The sequence below is a fragment of the Mustela erminea genome, chromosome X (assembly GCF_009829155.1).
Source record: "Mustela erminea isolate mMusErm1 chromosome X, mMusErm1.Pri, whole genome shotgun sequence".
Lineage (NCBI taxonomy): Eukaryota > Metazoa > Chordata > Mammalia > Carnivora > Mustelidae > Mustela > Mustela erminea.
Window position 1 is genome coordinate 36,175,107 of NC_045635.1, and position 14,685 is coordinate 36,189,791.

A 14,685-nucleotide genomic window follows, 5' to 3' on the forward strand; every position below is an offset into this window, starting at 1 on the left:
CCTTCCTTTTTAACACTAGAGAATATCTCATTGTATGTGCGTACCACATTTTGTTTATTCATTCTTTCGTCCTTGGATTGCTTCCTGGAAAGACTTTTTTAAGAGAGATAGTATTGGTGTAGTGGACCAGGTAATTGTTAACTTTCTGCTTGTGCTTTGGTCACGTTACTTTTTATTTTATTTTTTCTTTAGATTATTTATTTGTCAGAGAGAGAGAGAGTGAGAGAGAGAGCGCAAGCGAGCATACAAGCAGGCAGAGGCAGAGAGAGAAGCAGGCTCCCTGCTGACCAGGGAGACTGATGTGGGCTTAAAGCAGATTAACTGACTGAGCCACCTAGGTGTCCCTCAAGTTACTTTTTAGATGCTTGGTTTTTAATTTTAGAAAAGCACCACATTTTGTGTAAACAGTAAAAATTTACTTAGAAAAAAAAAACCTGGCTTTAATTTTTTGGTGTGCTTCAGGATTTGTCTTCTTTCCTAGATTTTCCCCATACTTGGGAATATATTGTGCTTCTACTTCTACTGCCCCGTAAGATTGTGACTCACTTCCTCTCAGTAGGTGGTAGCCAGGTGGAGGTTGTGTTTAAGGGAGGGTGGGAGGCTCTGAGATTATACTACTGAATACATGTGTGTTGACTTCTTTGTGAATAACTGGCGCTAAGTTCAAGATTCCTAAGTTTTGCTTCAATTCCACACTTGGAGAGTGAACGATTTAGTGGATGTCAGTATTCAAAACTAGTCCTCACTGACATCACTACTACCTGCCACCATCCCCTTTGAAAAGTAGTAGAAAGGAAAGGAAACCTTATGTCATCCAGGATTGTATAAACCAAGGAAGCTCAGAGGTTCAAGTAGTGGTGGCCACTTGTAACTCATGCTGAGAAGAGGGCACACAAGAGCAAGAAGCAGTTACTCGATTTGCCATAGTAGAGCATCAGTGATCTATGAAGCAAACATTCTCCCTGCCAAATGTACATATTCACAAAGCTTTGTCTGTAGTTTCAGGGGAGTTACTCTTGAAATCCATCCGTATTCCTCAGTTAAGACCCACCGGCTTAAAGCAATTTTGGTAGCTTAGACCCAGCCAGATGATGAGGGAAAATGGAAAAGGTAAAAGGGGAGGCAGAGATATTTCAGATTTGGGGGAAAAGGGAAGGATACAGATTGGTGGTTTTTTAGTAAGGGAGACTAAAGCATATTTATAGACAAATAACAAGGCATCCAGGAAAAGAGTGAGGGGATCCTCCTTGACAGGAGCATACAAATGGATCATGAACCCAGGTTGGGAAACAAAGGGAAGAAATGGAACAAATTTGAAGTGGAGAAGAATCAAGTTGAATTGATGAGCTGATAAATTTAAGTGGCAGGGAAAGAAAGGTACTCAAATAATTTGCCAGCAGACCCAGAATGACTAAAGAAAATTATTAGCTAGTTTCTCCGGGTTTTTAAAATTGTTTACTTCATGTGGATTTTTTTGGTAATGTAGGGTGTATTAAACTGGAAAACAAAAGTGAAAGAGAGCTGTTCAATCATGTTCTCTTTTGTATTTTCACTTATGTATTAGATATTAGACATTTTTCTGTGTGTGTTTTTAGCCTCACCAGTACTTGATATTACCAGTCTTAAACTTTGTTGTTACACAAATCTAATAAGTGAAACAAAATCTTGTTAGGGACATATCTCCGGGTTAAGCGATTTTATTTATTTGTTTGTTTTTAAAAATTTATTTTTAAAGATGTATTGATTTTAGGGGTGCCTGGCTGGCTCAGTCAGTGACATGTCTGACTTCAGCTCAGGTTCTGATCTTAGAGTTGTGGCATCGAGCCCCTCGACCCCGAGATCATGACCTGAGCCAAAGTCAAGAGTCAGACATTTAACTGACTGAGCCACCCGGGTGCCCCAAGTGACTGTGTTTAAATTGGAGGTAAACATAGACTGTTCTGGACTAAATGGAAAGTATGCTCGCCTTATAATGAAATACTATAACTCATCAGCTATGGCTCTCAATCTCATGGCATAATTCTCAATCACCAGGGGAGAATTTATGGAAAGTACTGATACCTAGGCTTCACGTGCAGATGCAGTAATTTGTTCAGTCTGGAGAGGGGTGTGCACATCACTGTTTTTCCAAGCATCTCAGATGATTTTAGTATGCAGCTAAGGATCAGAGCCACTGGTAAAATGAATATATAGAATTGAGGGCTTGCTGGCATTCCCCTGTACACCTTTGCTGGTCAGGTAACAAAGAATTCCATTGTTAAACAGTTGTGGTCTTGTAGCCCTGTCACGCCTCTGGGAATGCCTGTGAACAAAACCTTGGCAAAAGTGAAGAGTCAGGATCACTTGACAGAATAGGTTCTTTTAAGAATAGTAGTATATAGTTTGACCTTTTTCCAACGAAAAATTCCCCCAAAGTTGTAAAGTTTCGTTTAAACCTGTTACAAGCTTGTTAAAAAGCCATTTATAATGCCCTTGTACAATAATGATACACGTTAGTTGTACAGTCTTTCCTGAAATATTTTAAAAAATAATATTTTGTTACCTGGCTTATGTCTTGAATATAGTATTTTTACAGTGTATTGAAGGTATTAGCAAATCCGAGACAGATTTTGCCATTCCATGATTGAATCAAAATTACTACTATAAATACCTTGATAATGTCTTTGGAATTCCAAAAGAAAGCTGAAACATAAGGCTGTGGTTTGGTACAAGCTGATCTATAGTTACCAGTTTAAGTTGAGTATGGTATTAATGAGGCTTTAGCTTTTCACTTTATGCTCTCGTTATATAGCCACCTTCTCTTGACTAGATTCACTGGTACTACTAGGACTGAACAGTTTCTTAATTTAAATCTAAAACAAATGTACTTTTTTTTTCTTATAGGTTATGCAATGGTCTCTGCAAGATGGTTTATTCTTGAATTGGAGCTTTTTAAGACTGACAAATGCTGGTACTTCATCTTCTATAAGTGGACTATAATTTCTTTTCTCAAGACAACTACATAAGCAGACAAAATTGCAAAGATCTGCCCTGTGTCGAGTATGACAGCCACGACTCGTGGCTCTCCGGTAGGAGGGAATGACAGCCAGGGCCAGGCTCCTGATGGACAGTCTCAGCCCCCCCTCCAACAGAATCAGGTAGGATGTTTAAGATACTAGTTAAAGCTACATTGGTATGTCTCCTATGATATCACATAATGGAGCATGTTCTGGGGTGTGCCTGGGTGGCTCTGTCGGTTTGGTATCTACTTGGGGCTCAGGTTATGATCACAGAGTCCATGGGATCACACCCTGCATCATTGAATTCCCTGCTCAGAGGGGAGACTGCTTCTCCCTCCCTTTCGGCCTGCCACTTCTGCCTACTTGTGCTCTCTCTCTCTGACATATAAGTAAAATCTTTACTTGTTTAAAGATTTTATTTATTTATTTGACAGAGAGATCACAAGTAGGCAGAGAGGCAGGCAGAAGGGGAGGGGGGGGAAGGCAGAAGGGGAGGGGGGGGAAGGCAGAAGGGGAGGGGGGGAAGCAGACTCCCTGCTGAGCAGAGAGCCCGTTGTGGGCCTCGATCCCAGGACCCTGAGATTGTGACCTGAGCCAAAGGCAGAGGCTTAACCCACTGAGCCACCCAGGTGCCCCTTTCACCTACTTTTTAAAAAAAGATTTTATTTATTCATTAGAGCAAGAGAGCACACAAGCAGAGGGAGATGGTCTCGTTCCTAAAACCCTGAGATCATGTCCCGAGCCAAAGGCAGACGTTAAATTGACTTAAGCCGCCACCCACGTGCCCCTCAGCTACTTTTTCTAATATATACACTTGCATTGGGTAATACCCGAATAAGACAGACACACTTAAATTTGTGATGTGCAGCTCAAACAACATTTACAGGTGAATTTATAGCTGAGGGGCAGGCACATGAATCACAGACATGCTGCTTACAGTTGGCGCATGTTTATGTGGAACTCTGTATGGATAAGTTTTAGGCAAAAATACTGTTACTATAGGGTACTTAAGTTTGTCACTTGGGGATAAGTTCTTCTTGTCCAGTTACTATAGATTAGACAATCTATTATAGGAATGGTAGAAAAGAGATGTGCATGTGTGCTCTCTCTCATTTTGCCCTCTCTTCTCCTTCTGCCATTTTGAAGAAGTGAGCAAGTCAGGTTTTAATTTTGTTTTTCCAAATAAATGTGTCACCTTTATTCGTTTTCCTCTCCAGTTCCCACGTTTAAGCCATAAAATACTGAAGTAGTAGTCACAAGTAGCACACAGAATCATTAAGTCTTAGGGTCATAAATTTGTTACCTAGTGTTCAGGTTTCGTTAAACATAGAGATTTGTGTTGGATGCCAAAGAATCTATTTTTAAACCAGGAGCTAGAAGACTTTGAGTATATTTCATTCTCTATTTATTTTTATTTTTTAAATATTTTTAATTTGAATTCAATTAACATGTAATATTGGTGTCAGGTGGAGGCCAGTGATTCATCAGTCTTAAATTTTACTTACTTTTAAGATTCAAGTATAATTAACATACAGTATTATGTTGGTTTCACGTGTACAGTATAATTTAACAGTTCTGTACCTTACTTGGTGCTCATCTCTTTCACCTATCCCCTACCTACCTTCTCTCTGGCAGCTACCAGTTCTCTATATTGGAGAGTCTGCTGACCAGTCTGCTGACCTAGATTTTCCCCATACTTGGGAATATATTGTGTTGGTTTCACGTGTACAGTATAATTTAACAGTTCTGTACCTTACTTGGTGCTCATCTCTTTCACCTATCCCCTACCTACCTTCTCTCTGGCAGCTACCAGTTCTCTATATTGGAGAGTCTGCTGGATGTTAACTATACTGAAATTAAAATTTTTTTAAAAAGTGTTTTTGGGGGATGCCTGGGTGGCTCAGTTGGTTAAGCATCTGCCTTTGGCTAAGATCATGATTTCCAGGTTCCTGGGATCAAGTTCCACATTGGGCTTCTTGCTCAGGGGAGAGCCTGCTTCTCTGTCTGCCTTGCGCTGCCCCTGCTTGTATTCTCTCTCTGTAGCAAATAAAAAAATGAAAGTGATTTTTGTTTGTCTCCATTTGTCTTTGTTTGTTTCTCAAATTCCACATAGTGAAATCATGGTATTTGTCTTTCTCTAACTTCTTTCACTTAGCATTACACCCTCTTGAAACATCCCTGTTGTTGAAAATAGCAAGATTTCTTTGTTTTTATGGCTGAATAATACTCCATTGTACTTTCTGTTTTATACCTGTATTGTGCATGGAGTTCTGAGTTCTTTTTCGGTGTTCTGCTGCTTGCATGGCTTTAAATAAATACTAAACATTTGCTCTAAAGTCACTTTTTTTTTTTTTTAAAGATTTTATTTATTTATTTGATAGAGATCACAAGTAGGCAGAGAGGCAGGCGGGGAGATGGGGAGAAGCAGGCTCCCTGCTGAGCAGAGAGCCCGACGTGGGGCTCGATCCCAGGATCCTGAAATCATAACCCAAGCCGAAGGCAGAGGCTTAAACCACTGAGCCACTCAGGCACCCCTCTAATATCACTTTTATTTTAAGGTACACTTGATAATTTTTAGAGCTCTTGGGTTTGTGATATCCACCTGTTAATGCATCTGTATTACATTCTCATCCGTCTAATAGTGGTTGAGTGTTGTGTTTTTTTGGTTTTGGGGGTTTGTTTTTGTTTTTGTTTTTGTTTTTGTTTTTGAGAACACTGATGATTAAAATAAAACAAACTACATTCTTAGCTACTGTAGAATCCTTCACTTTTGCCTTCTTACTCTCTACTTTTTAAAATTAGGATTTTAGTTACTTCACAAGATTTGACCCTTTGAACCAAGGAGTAATAACCACAACATTAATCATTATCAAATTTATGGATCCATTTTGGAATATACTTTTTACATATTGGCATAAAGGGAATTTCTAAGATCAATATAAAATTTCACTTCTATAATTTTTAAAGGAGAAAGGATATATAATTTCCACAGGAGGAAAATTTTGCCTCTGGTATGTAGTAGAACTTGGTCTTGAATGAAACAGCCTTGGCAAAGGTACTGTGGGCTTAAAAACTCTTGGGTGCGGTTGTTAGGAGGGTGCAAACTTTCTGGAATGTATTTTGGCAATATATATGTCAGTACCCCTAAAAGAGTTTATATTATTGTTGTAATTGTATTTCTAGGAACCTATCCTACAGAATAACCAAAGTTCAACACAAAGATTTATATATTTTAGAATACCTTTTTTGGGGTGCCTGGGTAGCCCAGGTGGTTGGGCGACTGCTTTCGGCTCAGGTTATGATCCCAGAGTCCCAGGATCGAGTCCCACATCAGGCTCCAAGCTCCATGGAGAGTCTGTTTCTCCCTCCCACCTTCTCCCCTCTCATCTCTCTCTTACACACTCTCTCAAATAAATAAAGAAAACCTTGAAAAAAAAAACCCTCTTTACAGCTCTGGGTTTGTTTTGTTTTGTTACGTTTTGTTTTTTTAAGATTTTATTGTCAGAGCACAAGTAGTAGAGGAAGAGGGAACAGCAGACTTCCTGCTGAGCAGGGAGCCTGATGTAGGGCTCAGTCCTAGGACCCCCGAGATCATGACCTGAGCCAAAGGCAGAGGCTTAAGCCACAGGTGCCCCACAGCTCTGTTTATGTTGACGACAAAAGTGGCAAAATACTAAATATCTCTTAATTAACTTAATTAATACTATGTAACCATTAGTCAATTTTTTAAAAAAAGATTCTTAATGATGTGGGAAAACACTCAAATGTTGAATGGAAAAGGGCATAGACTTATAATCCCAGTTTTAAAATTTCGATGGGATTTTTGGCTCCCTAGAACAAAGGTTGCAGGGAAATAATTGGAACTGTCAGCAATGCTTGTCTGTTGTTGTGGGTATTACAGATGTTTTCATTATTGTATCTTTATTTCTAAATATATATCAGGGGAAGGGGTTTTTTAAAACTTACATTTTTTTAAAAGATTTTATTTATTTATTTGATAGATCACAAGTAGATAGAAAGGCAGGCAGATAGAGGAGGAAGTAGACTCCCCACTGAGCAGAGAGCCCCACACGGGACTCGATCCCAGGACCCAAAGATCATGACCTGCACTGAAGGCAGAGGCTTAACCCACTGAGCCACCCAGGCACCCCCTGACTTACATATTTTAAGTGCTAATATTTCTGTTGGGCTTCTAACACTTGAATTGCTATAGATTTCGTTATTTTTCTTGAGACTAGCTCTGTTCTGGATGATGTTCACCATCTTAAGTAAAAGTTCACCATTTGGTTGCAGATTAGGTCTGTGAGTTCATGTATAAATTTTGTGAGAGCCCCGCGTCGGGCTCTTGCTCCACAGGGAGCCTGCTTCTCCGTCTCTCTCTGCCTGCCTCTCTGCCTTCTTGTGATCTCTCTCTGTCAAATAAATAAATAAAGTCTTCAAAAAAAGTTTTTTGTGAGTAGAACATATTAATGGTGATATACCCAGCTGTCTTGAGTACAAGCATTTACTGATGCAGAAGATAGGAGAGGATCCCTCGTCTTCTGTAAGGGCCATCAACCTACAATGGGTAGAAAATTCAAGAACACATGAGTAAAAAATCAGGTTAAAATTTAGGTCAGTTTCAATTTAAAAGAAACAGTACCATCTGCTCTCGAAAGAAGAATGTGAGAGTCATAAAGTTCATTTACTTAGTTACAGAAATATTATGTGCATCTAAAGGGGGAAAGAGAAGGATATTCTAAAAATGAAGAATGAAGTGAAAGTGAGTAAAATTAGACCGATTAGTTGAAAATAACGTGGCTTAGGGCTACCTGTGTGGCTCAGTTAAATATCTGCCTTTGGCTAGGTCATGATCCCAGAGTTCTAGGATTGAGCCCTGCATTGGGCCCCCTGCACACTGGGGAGCCTGCTTCTCCCTCTTCCTGCCACTCCCCATGCTTGTGCCCTCATCTCTCCGTCTTTCTCTGTCAAATACTTTAAAAAAAAAAAAAAAAAAAAGACATGGCTTACTTAGAAACCACAGCCATGAAGTTTTTTTGTGTGTGTTTTTTAAAGATTTTATTTATTTATTTGATAGAGAGAGAGAACGAAGCAGGCTCCCCGTGGAGGAGAGAGCCTGATGCGGTGCTTGATCCCAGAACGCTGGGATCATGACCTAAGCCGAAGGCTTTAACCCACTGAACCACCCAGGTGCTCCGAACCATGAAGTTTTAATAATTGTTTGGGTAGTAGTTTGAGACAAGGGAAAATGCTGAATAGAATTTTCCCCTTCAAATTAAAAAATGAAAGTTACAATTCAGAACCTTCCATCTGTGAAATGTGAAATGCATTGTTTCATATTTGTACAATAATTCCTATTGTGGCAAGGCTTATATAATGGGAAACCTGAATTCAAATCCTGACCGTAGAGTTGGAACTGTGTGACCTTGGGCTAATTACTGACTGACTGAATTTGTTTAAATGGCTGTTCAGTACTTCTTAGGATGTTAAAGATTAAATAAAATTATTTTAAAACATAGCACAAAGAATACCTGAAACATTTTAAGTTTACAATGATTTTATCTTTAACATTTTATTCTTTTACCCTAATCTCTGTTGGTGTTTGAATTATTAGATACTGTACATATGTTATAAAAACCTAAATCTGGAATATCTAATTTTTAATTAAGACTTCATCGCCTGATTCTTCCAATGAAAATTCCCCGGCAACTCCCCCAGATGAGCAAGGTCAAGGTGATGCCCCACCACAGCTTGAAGATGAGGAACCTGCATTTCCGCATACTGACCTGGCAAAGTTGGATGATATGATCAATAGGTGAGTTTGATTTGTTTTGTTTTCTTTTAAAGCGTGTAATACACAAGAAATCCAACAGTTCTGCAGCATATTAATTAGTAGTAAGAAAAGAGAGTGGGCAGAAATACCACAGTAGCCACATTGCCTCCTTAAAGCCTTAACATCTTAGCGCTTACCAAGTGCTTTGTAACTCATGATTCATAATCAGGGAGTAACAATGTCAATAAAAGTTTTTAGATTAATGATGATGACCCAAGCTGGCTGGTGTGTTTCTGAAGTAGAACCATATATGTGATTTCCCTCTTTCAGAGTTTATGAAGATTTTTTTTCCCTTTTTTGGTATGTTGGTTGCTACCGTAGTTGGATGATTTCTTAATTTTTGCATGGTCCTGAGGTAAGCCAGGTCATTAGAACATTGAGTTCTTCAGAGCCTGCCTCTTGTGAACCCTTGACTAGCCTAAGGCATTTAACCATCTCAGCCCTTTGTTTTTCTTGATCTTCTCCTCAGGGGCAAGTTCAGAGTATAATTTTTTATACTTGTAGTGGAAGACTCAGAGAGAGTGAAAGTTTAAGCTTGTGTACAGGGGAAATTAAGATTTAAAGAAGATAAGGAAAGAATGTGTAGGGGAATCCCCACATGGCTGTGGTCTCCACCAGGCTGTGGGCTCAATGAGTGCATGCTAGGGAGGTGTGACAAATCCCTTCCCCCACCCTAAAAAGGAAAATACACACACATATAAGCATTTGCCTTACTAAATTTTCTTGTTCTTTTTCACTTTCTAAAAATAAGTTAATGCTGTTAATGTATATAATAGAAGGGAAACTCCTTATATTTTTTTTCCCAAAGAATTCGGATTACATAAGTAATAAAATTATGTACTATTAAACATGGAAATACTATGTTGATAAATTTCTGCAATATCCTTCTTCTGTACACACATCCCAACAAAAAATTACCTACAATAAGATGTATGCTCTTCACATTATGTTTACTATCATTTGTATTGATTTTTTTCTACAGATAGATTTTTACTACATCATTTTGTAACTAGCTTTCCTCACTTTATCTTGAAAAATTTCCTTTTTTTTTTTGAAAATTTTCCTGTTTTTAACTCACTGTTTTTAATAGTATATTTGAAGGAACATATTAACTGTGATTCTAGTAGATACCTGTAATAATGGTATACAATGAATTGTAGCAAAAAAATCAGAAATCCTGTAAAGTTAATGTCCCTGACTATTCTTTTTCTATACAGAGACATAGCAAAAGGTTTTACTGTTGCTTTTTCTTTCTGTCTGGTGACTGGAGGTTGTTAGTAAAGGGTACTTCTTAGCAGACTTGAGGACAAAGTTGCATTATTAGCAAATTCTCAGGGGAAGAAAAATACATACTATATTTTAATGTGAATAAAAGCAATCACAAAGGTGGTATGCATTTGTTTTTAATAGATTACATAGTCATGGGACACTTTTTCCTCAAAACCAGAGTTTTGGGAACAGTGAGGAGGAAGGGATATAGGGAAGGACGGCCACAGAGATGGTTGGGCTGCCCTTGGGGCCAGAGAAAGTACCACTTGGGTGCATGTTGCATCCTTGTTGGAGGGAGAAGGGTACCTGTGGAGGCAGAGAGACCTGGAGAGCCGCATCTCACTTGACTTCCAGGAAAAATAGACAAATTATGAATTGAGGCAGAATTCTGTTATTTTCCACCTAAATTTTTCTCCTTTGTGAGGAAATGGAAGACCGCTGAGAGGTTCATTGTAACAAATCCTGAAAGAGCACTTTTCTATGAACTTGAACAATAGGTATCTATTTAATTGACACTTGATTATTGTAGTTTCATGTTCTGTGATATTAAAATAATCCCCCCTGCTATCTTTTGACAGTCCTTTAAAAGAAAATTGTAGAGATGACAGATGGAGCTTAGTTTCACAAAGCAGATATTCTGCCAACCTTGTTGTTTTAATATTTTAATGTTTTTTAATACTAATATTTAATATTTTCATGCTGAGGTAATTATAATTAGTCATTTATAGTGCTTTAGAGTACAACCAATAAACTGCTTTTTATATTATTAAAACTCTTAGGCCTCGATGGGTGGTTCCAGTTTTGCCGAAAGGGGAATTAGAAGTGCTTTTAGAAGCTGCTATTGATCTTAGTAAAAAAGGTAAGTTTAGGTGTTCTTAACGCTTTTCATAATACATGCTACTAATAGAGTTTCACTTCATCCCTGAAGACTTTGTTCTCTGTCATAAGCACTTACTGGATATTCCTGGACTAGAACACCTCACTAAGTTTTGCTGTGGCTTATCTCATATCCCTGGAGCAAGGGTTCAGAGCCTTTGGACAACCTTCAGGGCATGTTCGTGAACTTGCTGAAGTTCCACATAAAATTTGTGTATATTCATTTTTAAACTAAACTGTCTAGTTTACATGTTGATTAATTTTTTTAATTAAGAAAAGATTTTTTCCCCAAAAGATAAAAAGACTTGAAAGATGAGGTCTAGTGTTTTACCTTGTCTAGAAGTGAAAGCTTGATGTTGGAATTGATCATACTTTCTAATTACTTTGGTCTGCTCTAGGTATAGTTGAATTCTCTTAGCAAAGGACAACTATTATAATATTCTCTTCGTTTTTGAGGCATTGGAGATTAAGTTAAATGGCAATAACATTTCAGTTATTGTAATTGGGTAGCCATGGATGTATTCTAACTATCATTAGGATTATCACAGTTGAAGTTGATTATAAAAATTAATCTGCTTACGTCTGTCTCACTCCGTGGCAAGGGTGATATTTCCTTTGTCTTAGAATAATTACCTTCCTTCATTTAAAGAAAGCCTCCACACCTTTTTTAATCTTGTAAAAATACATTTCCAGATTGCAAATGCTTACCACCAAATTTCTTTTGTTTGTTTGTGCATTTATTAATTGAGCAAATTTTTGAAGACTTTTATACTAGGCATGTTCTAGGTCCTGACTGTATAATGATATGTAAGAACACGTAATGGTATTTAATATTCACTGACATTCTCTGGACATGTAGCCGCCCATCCCCATCTTTCTTTTCTGGGACGGTGGTTTATTTTGGTCAAGGTTCAGGTTTTTAAATATAATACTGAGTTTAAAAGTCCTCTCTTCTGCACAGTTCAGAATCACAGAACACTTTATATACAAATTGAATAACTTTTCACTTTGTCCTCAAACGTTAATGATTTTCAAGGGGCACCTGGGTGGCTTAGTTGGTTTAGCGTCTGACTTTTGATTTTGGCTCAGATCATGATCTCAGGGTGGTGAGCTCAAGCCCTGATGAGTTGGGCTCCGCACTGAGTGTGGAATCTGCTTAAGATTCTCTCTCTTTCTCCCTCTGCCCTCCTTGTACAACCCCGTGCTCGCTCATACTCTTTATCTAACACCAAAAAATAATACTTACAAAAAAAGTTTTCTCTGTGTTTGGCCAGGGAGGGCATGGGGCTCAGTTGCCTTTCTGAAGTCAGATGAAATGAAGCAAAGCTATAAAGAAGCATAGATGCTGGGGCAGTGAAAGACACTGAGACAAAACAATTTATCTTACTCAGTGAAACACTTAGGTAGAGTAGTCTAAGGGTATTGGTGTCTAGCCAAAACAAGATTTTAAAAATAGTTGTGAAACATCATTTTCTAAGTTTTTATTTTCAGAGAGTAAAATGCAATGAAGCATTTAGATTCCCTTTCAGTGGTACTGGTAACCATTTTACATTTAAGGTATAGAGTCCTAATTTGAAATGTTTTCAATTCACCTTATTTGGTTTGATGTACTTTATACAATTAAGTAGTTTTAAAATTCATTTAAGATTTTGTTTCTGAATCAGTTACCTTTTTGACACATAGGAACTTTGATAATACTTGTCTGTTTATCTTTTTGATCTCTTAACAATAGATAATGGTATAAGTTTTTTCCAAAGCTAGTCTGAACTTCTTAGCTATTAGTGAAAAGTTTATTTTTACCATGTAATTGGGCATTTTGAGACAATCAGAAAAATGCTTTCTTTACATTAATTTTTCTTCCCTTTTCTTAGGCCTTGATGTTAAAAGTGAAGCTTGTCAGCGATTTTTCCGAGATGGGCTAACAATATCATTCACTAAAATCCTTACAGATGAGGCAGTGAGTGGCTGGAAGTTTGAAATTCATGTGAGTCTTGCATTTGACTTTAATCAGATTTTCATAGTGATGCCTGTGAATGTTTTCTCATATATTTGTAAAATATATATTTGGTTGTATATTTGATAAATTAATTGATTTAAAGGGTGTAATACTGAGGCACTTTAAATATACTTGTTGTAAATAATAATTTCTATCAAAGGAAGCATGATCTTTTGGAGTGTAAGGTTTAGAGTTAGAACTCTCCTGGATTCTCAGATATCTTGTGACCCTAGCCAAGTTACCGCGTTTCATTAATTGTGAGATGCACCACAGATTCATTTTATGTACCACTAAGGAAGGAGAACACCCAAGATGGGCAGTCTGGTATCTGGGACACAAAGGGTCAGTGTAGAGAAGTAAACTTAATCATACAGAAAGAGATGTGAAAGAAACCTGTATGTCTCAACCATGGCATCTTAGAGGGGTAAAAAGTCTCCTGAGAATTTAAACAACAAACGACTATTCAAAGAGTTTTTGGTAATTTGAAATCAAATTATACTTTCGAAACAAAAAAATCCTTAAATGGTCTAAAGTTCATGGTATGCCCAGGTGATTGGCAGAAGCAGACACAGTTTTTCTTTACAACACCTTCAGTTGAAGAAACTCCTATGCATTGATAAATGAAATTTGAGAGAAAAAGTAAAACATGCATCTTAGATTGACGAAATGCTGTAAGTACTCCAAGTCTCTGTTCTCTGTTCCACTCTGGAAATCTGGTCATAAGTTGTGAGGCAGATATTTTTGTGCTCTGTGGACTATTTTTCAAATACAACCATAGCACAAAAATCCCATCATCGTACTAACTTTGTAAGTGAAGAAATGGAAACTTTGGAGATGCTGTCAGACAATAACAAATCTGTTCCATCTTGGATAATTAATATATTGTGTAGATTTTAGAATTGCTGCTTCTTGTGTACAAATTCCAAAGAGGGGGAAAAATAGTAATTTGGATCTTGTCTGTAGACACAGGGCAGTGTCTACTTCATTTCATAAGCTGTTGCAAATGGCTTTTTAAAGTAAGTACTATATAAAAGATAGTAAATGTTAATTTGGCATTTTGGTATATCAGTGTGATCCCAGTATTAAACATTTGATCAGTATTAAAATATGGAGAGATCATAGTTAAAATACAGTTAAGATGGGAAGATATTTCTATTTGGAGTTGCAGTGTTTTGATCTTACAAATGCCCTTTCCTTCTCATATAACAGAGGTGTATTATCAACAATACTCATCGTCTGGTGGAGCTATGTGTGGCCAAGTTGTCCCAAGACTGGTTTCCACTTCTAGAACTTCTCTCCATGGCCTTAAATCCTCATTGCAAATTCCATATCTACAATGGTACACGTCCATGTGAATCTGTTTCCTCAAGTGTTCAATTGCCTGAAGATGAACTCTTTGCTCGTTCTCCAGACCCTCGCTCACCAAAAGTGTGTTGGTTTGTTATTTTCATAATTAATACAGTTTTGCTCTGCCACAGAGCAATAAAAGATCTGACGTGAGGAAGGGATTTTGCATTGTTTTGTGTTTTGGATTCTGTTTTCTTCCCCAGCTTTACTGAAGCATAACTGTCAAAATTGTTTTGAGTTGTGTTTTTTTGGTCTGTTTTTTCTTTCTTTTAGCTTTCTCCATGTAGTTAGTTCCCATTGTCTTCTGCTCAGCCCTTTGGGAAATAGTCATAAATTAGGTTATATGAATCAGGCCATACTTTCCT

The 14,685-nt window shown here is 37.7% G+C and overlaps 2 protein-coding genes across 2 annotated transcripts in view; both read left to right on the forward strand.

Moving 5' to 3' along the window:
• The window catches only part of MED14OS (MED14 opposite strand), a 354,140-nt gene extending 351,150 nt beyond the window's left edge, over window positions 1-2,990 (forward strand). Inside the window, exon 6 of the mRNA XM_032329519.1 lies at window positions 2,884-2,990. The gene's annotated coding sequence lies outside the window, so the exon portion shown is untranslated. The remainder of the gene's footprint in view (window positions 1-2,883) is intronic.
• A 26-nt stretch (window positions 2,991-3,016) lies between these two features.
• USP9X (ubiquitin specific peptidase 9 X-linked) overlaps window positions 3,017-14,685 on the forward strand; it is a 97,550-nt gene continuing 85,881 nt past the window's right edge. Inside the window, exons 1-5 of the mRNA XM_032329516.1 lie at window positions 3,017-3,137; window positions 8,669-8,814; window positions 10,881-10,960; window positions 12,849-12,961; window positions 14,183-14,401. Of these exons, the coding sequence (XP_032185407.1) occupies window positions 3,042-3,137; window positions 8,669-8,814; window positions 10,881-10,960; window positions 12,849-12,961; window positions 14,183-14,401 (654 nt within the window). The 5' untranslated portion in view covers window positions 3,017-3,041. The remainder of the gene's footprint in view (window positions 3,138-8,668; window positions 8,815-10,880; window positions 10,961-12,848; window positions 12,962-14,182; window positions 14,402-14,685) is intronic.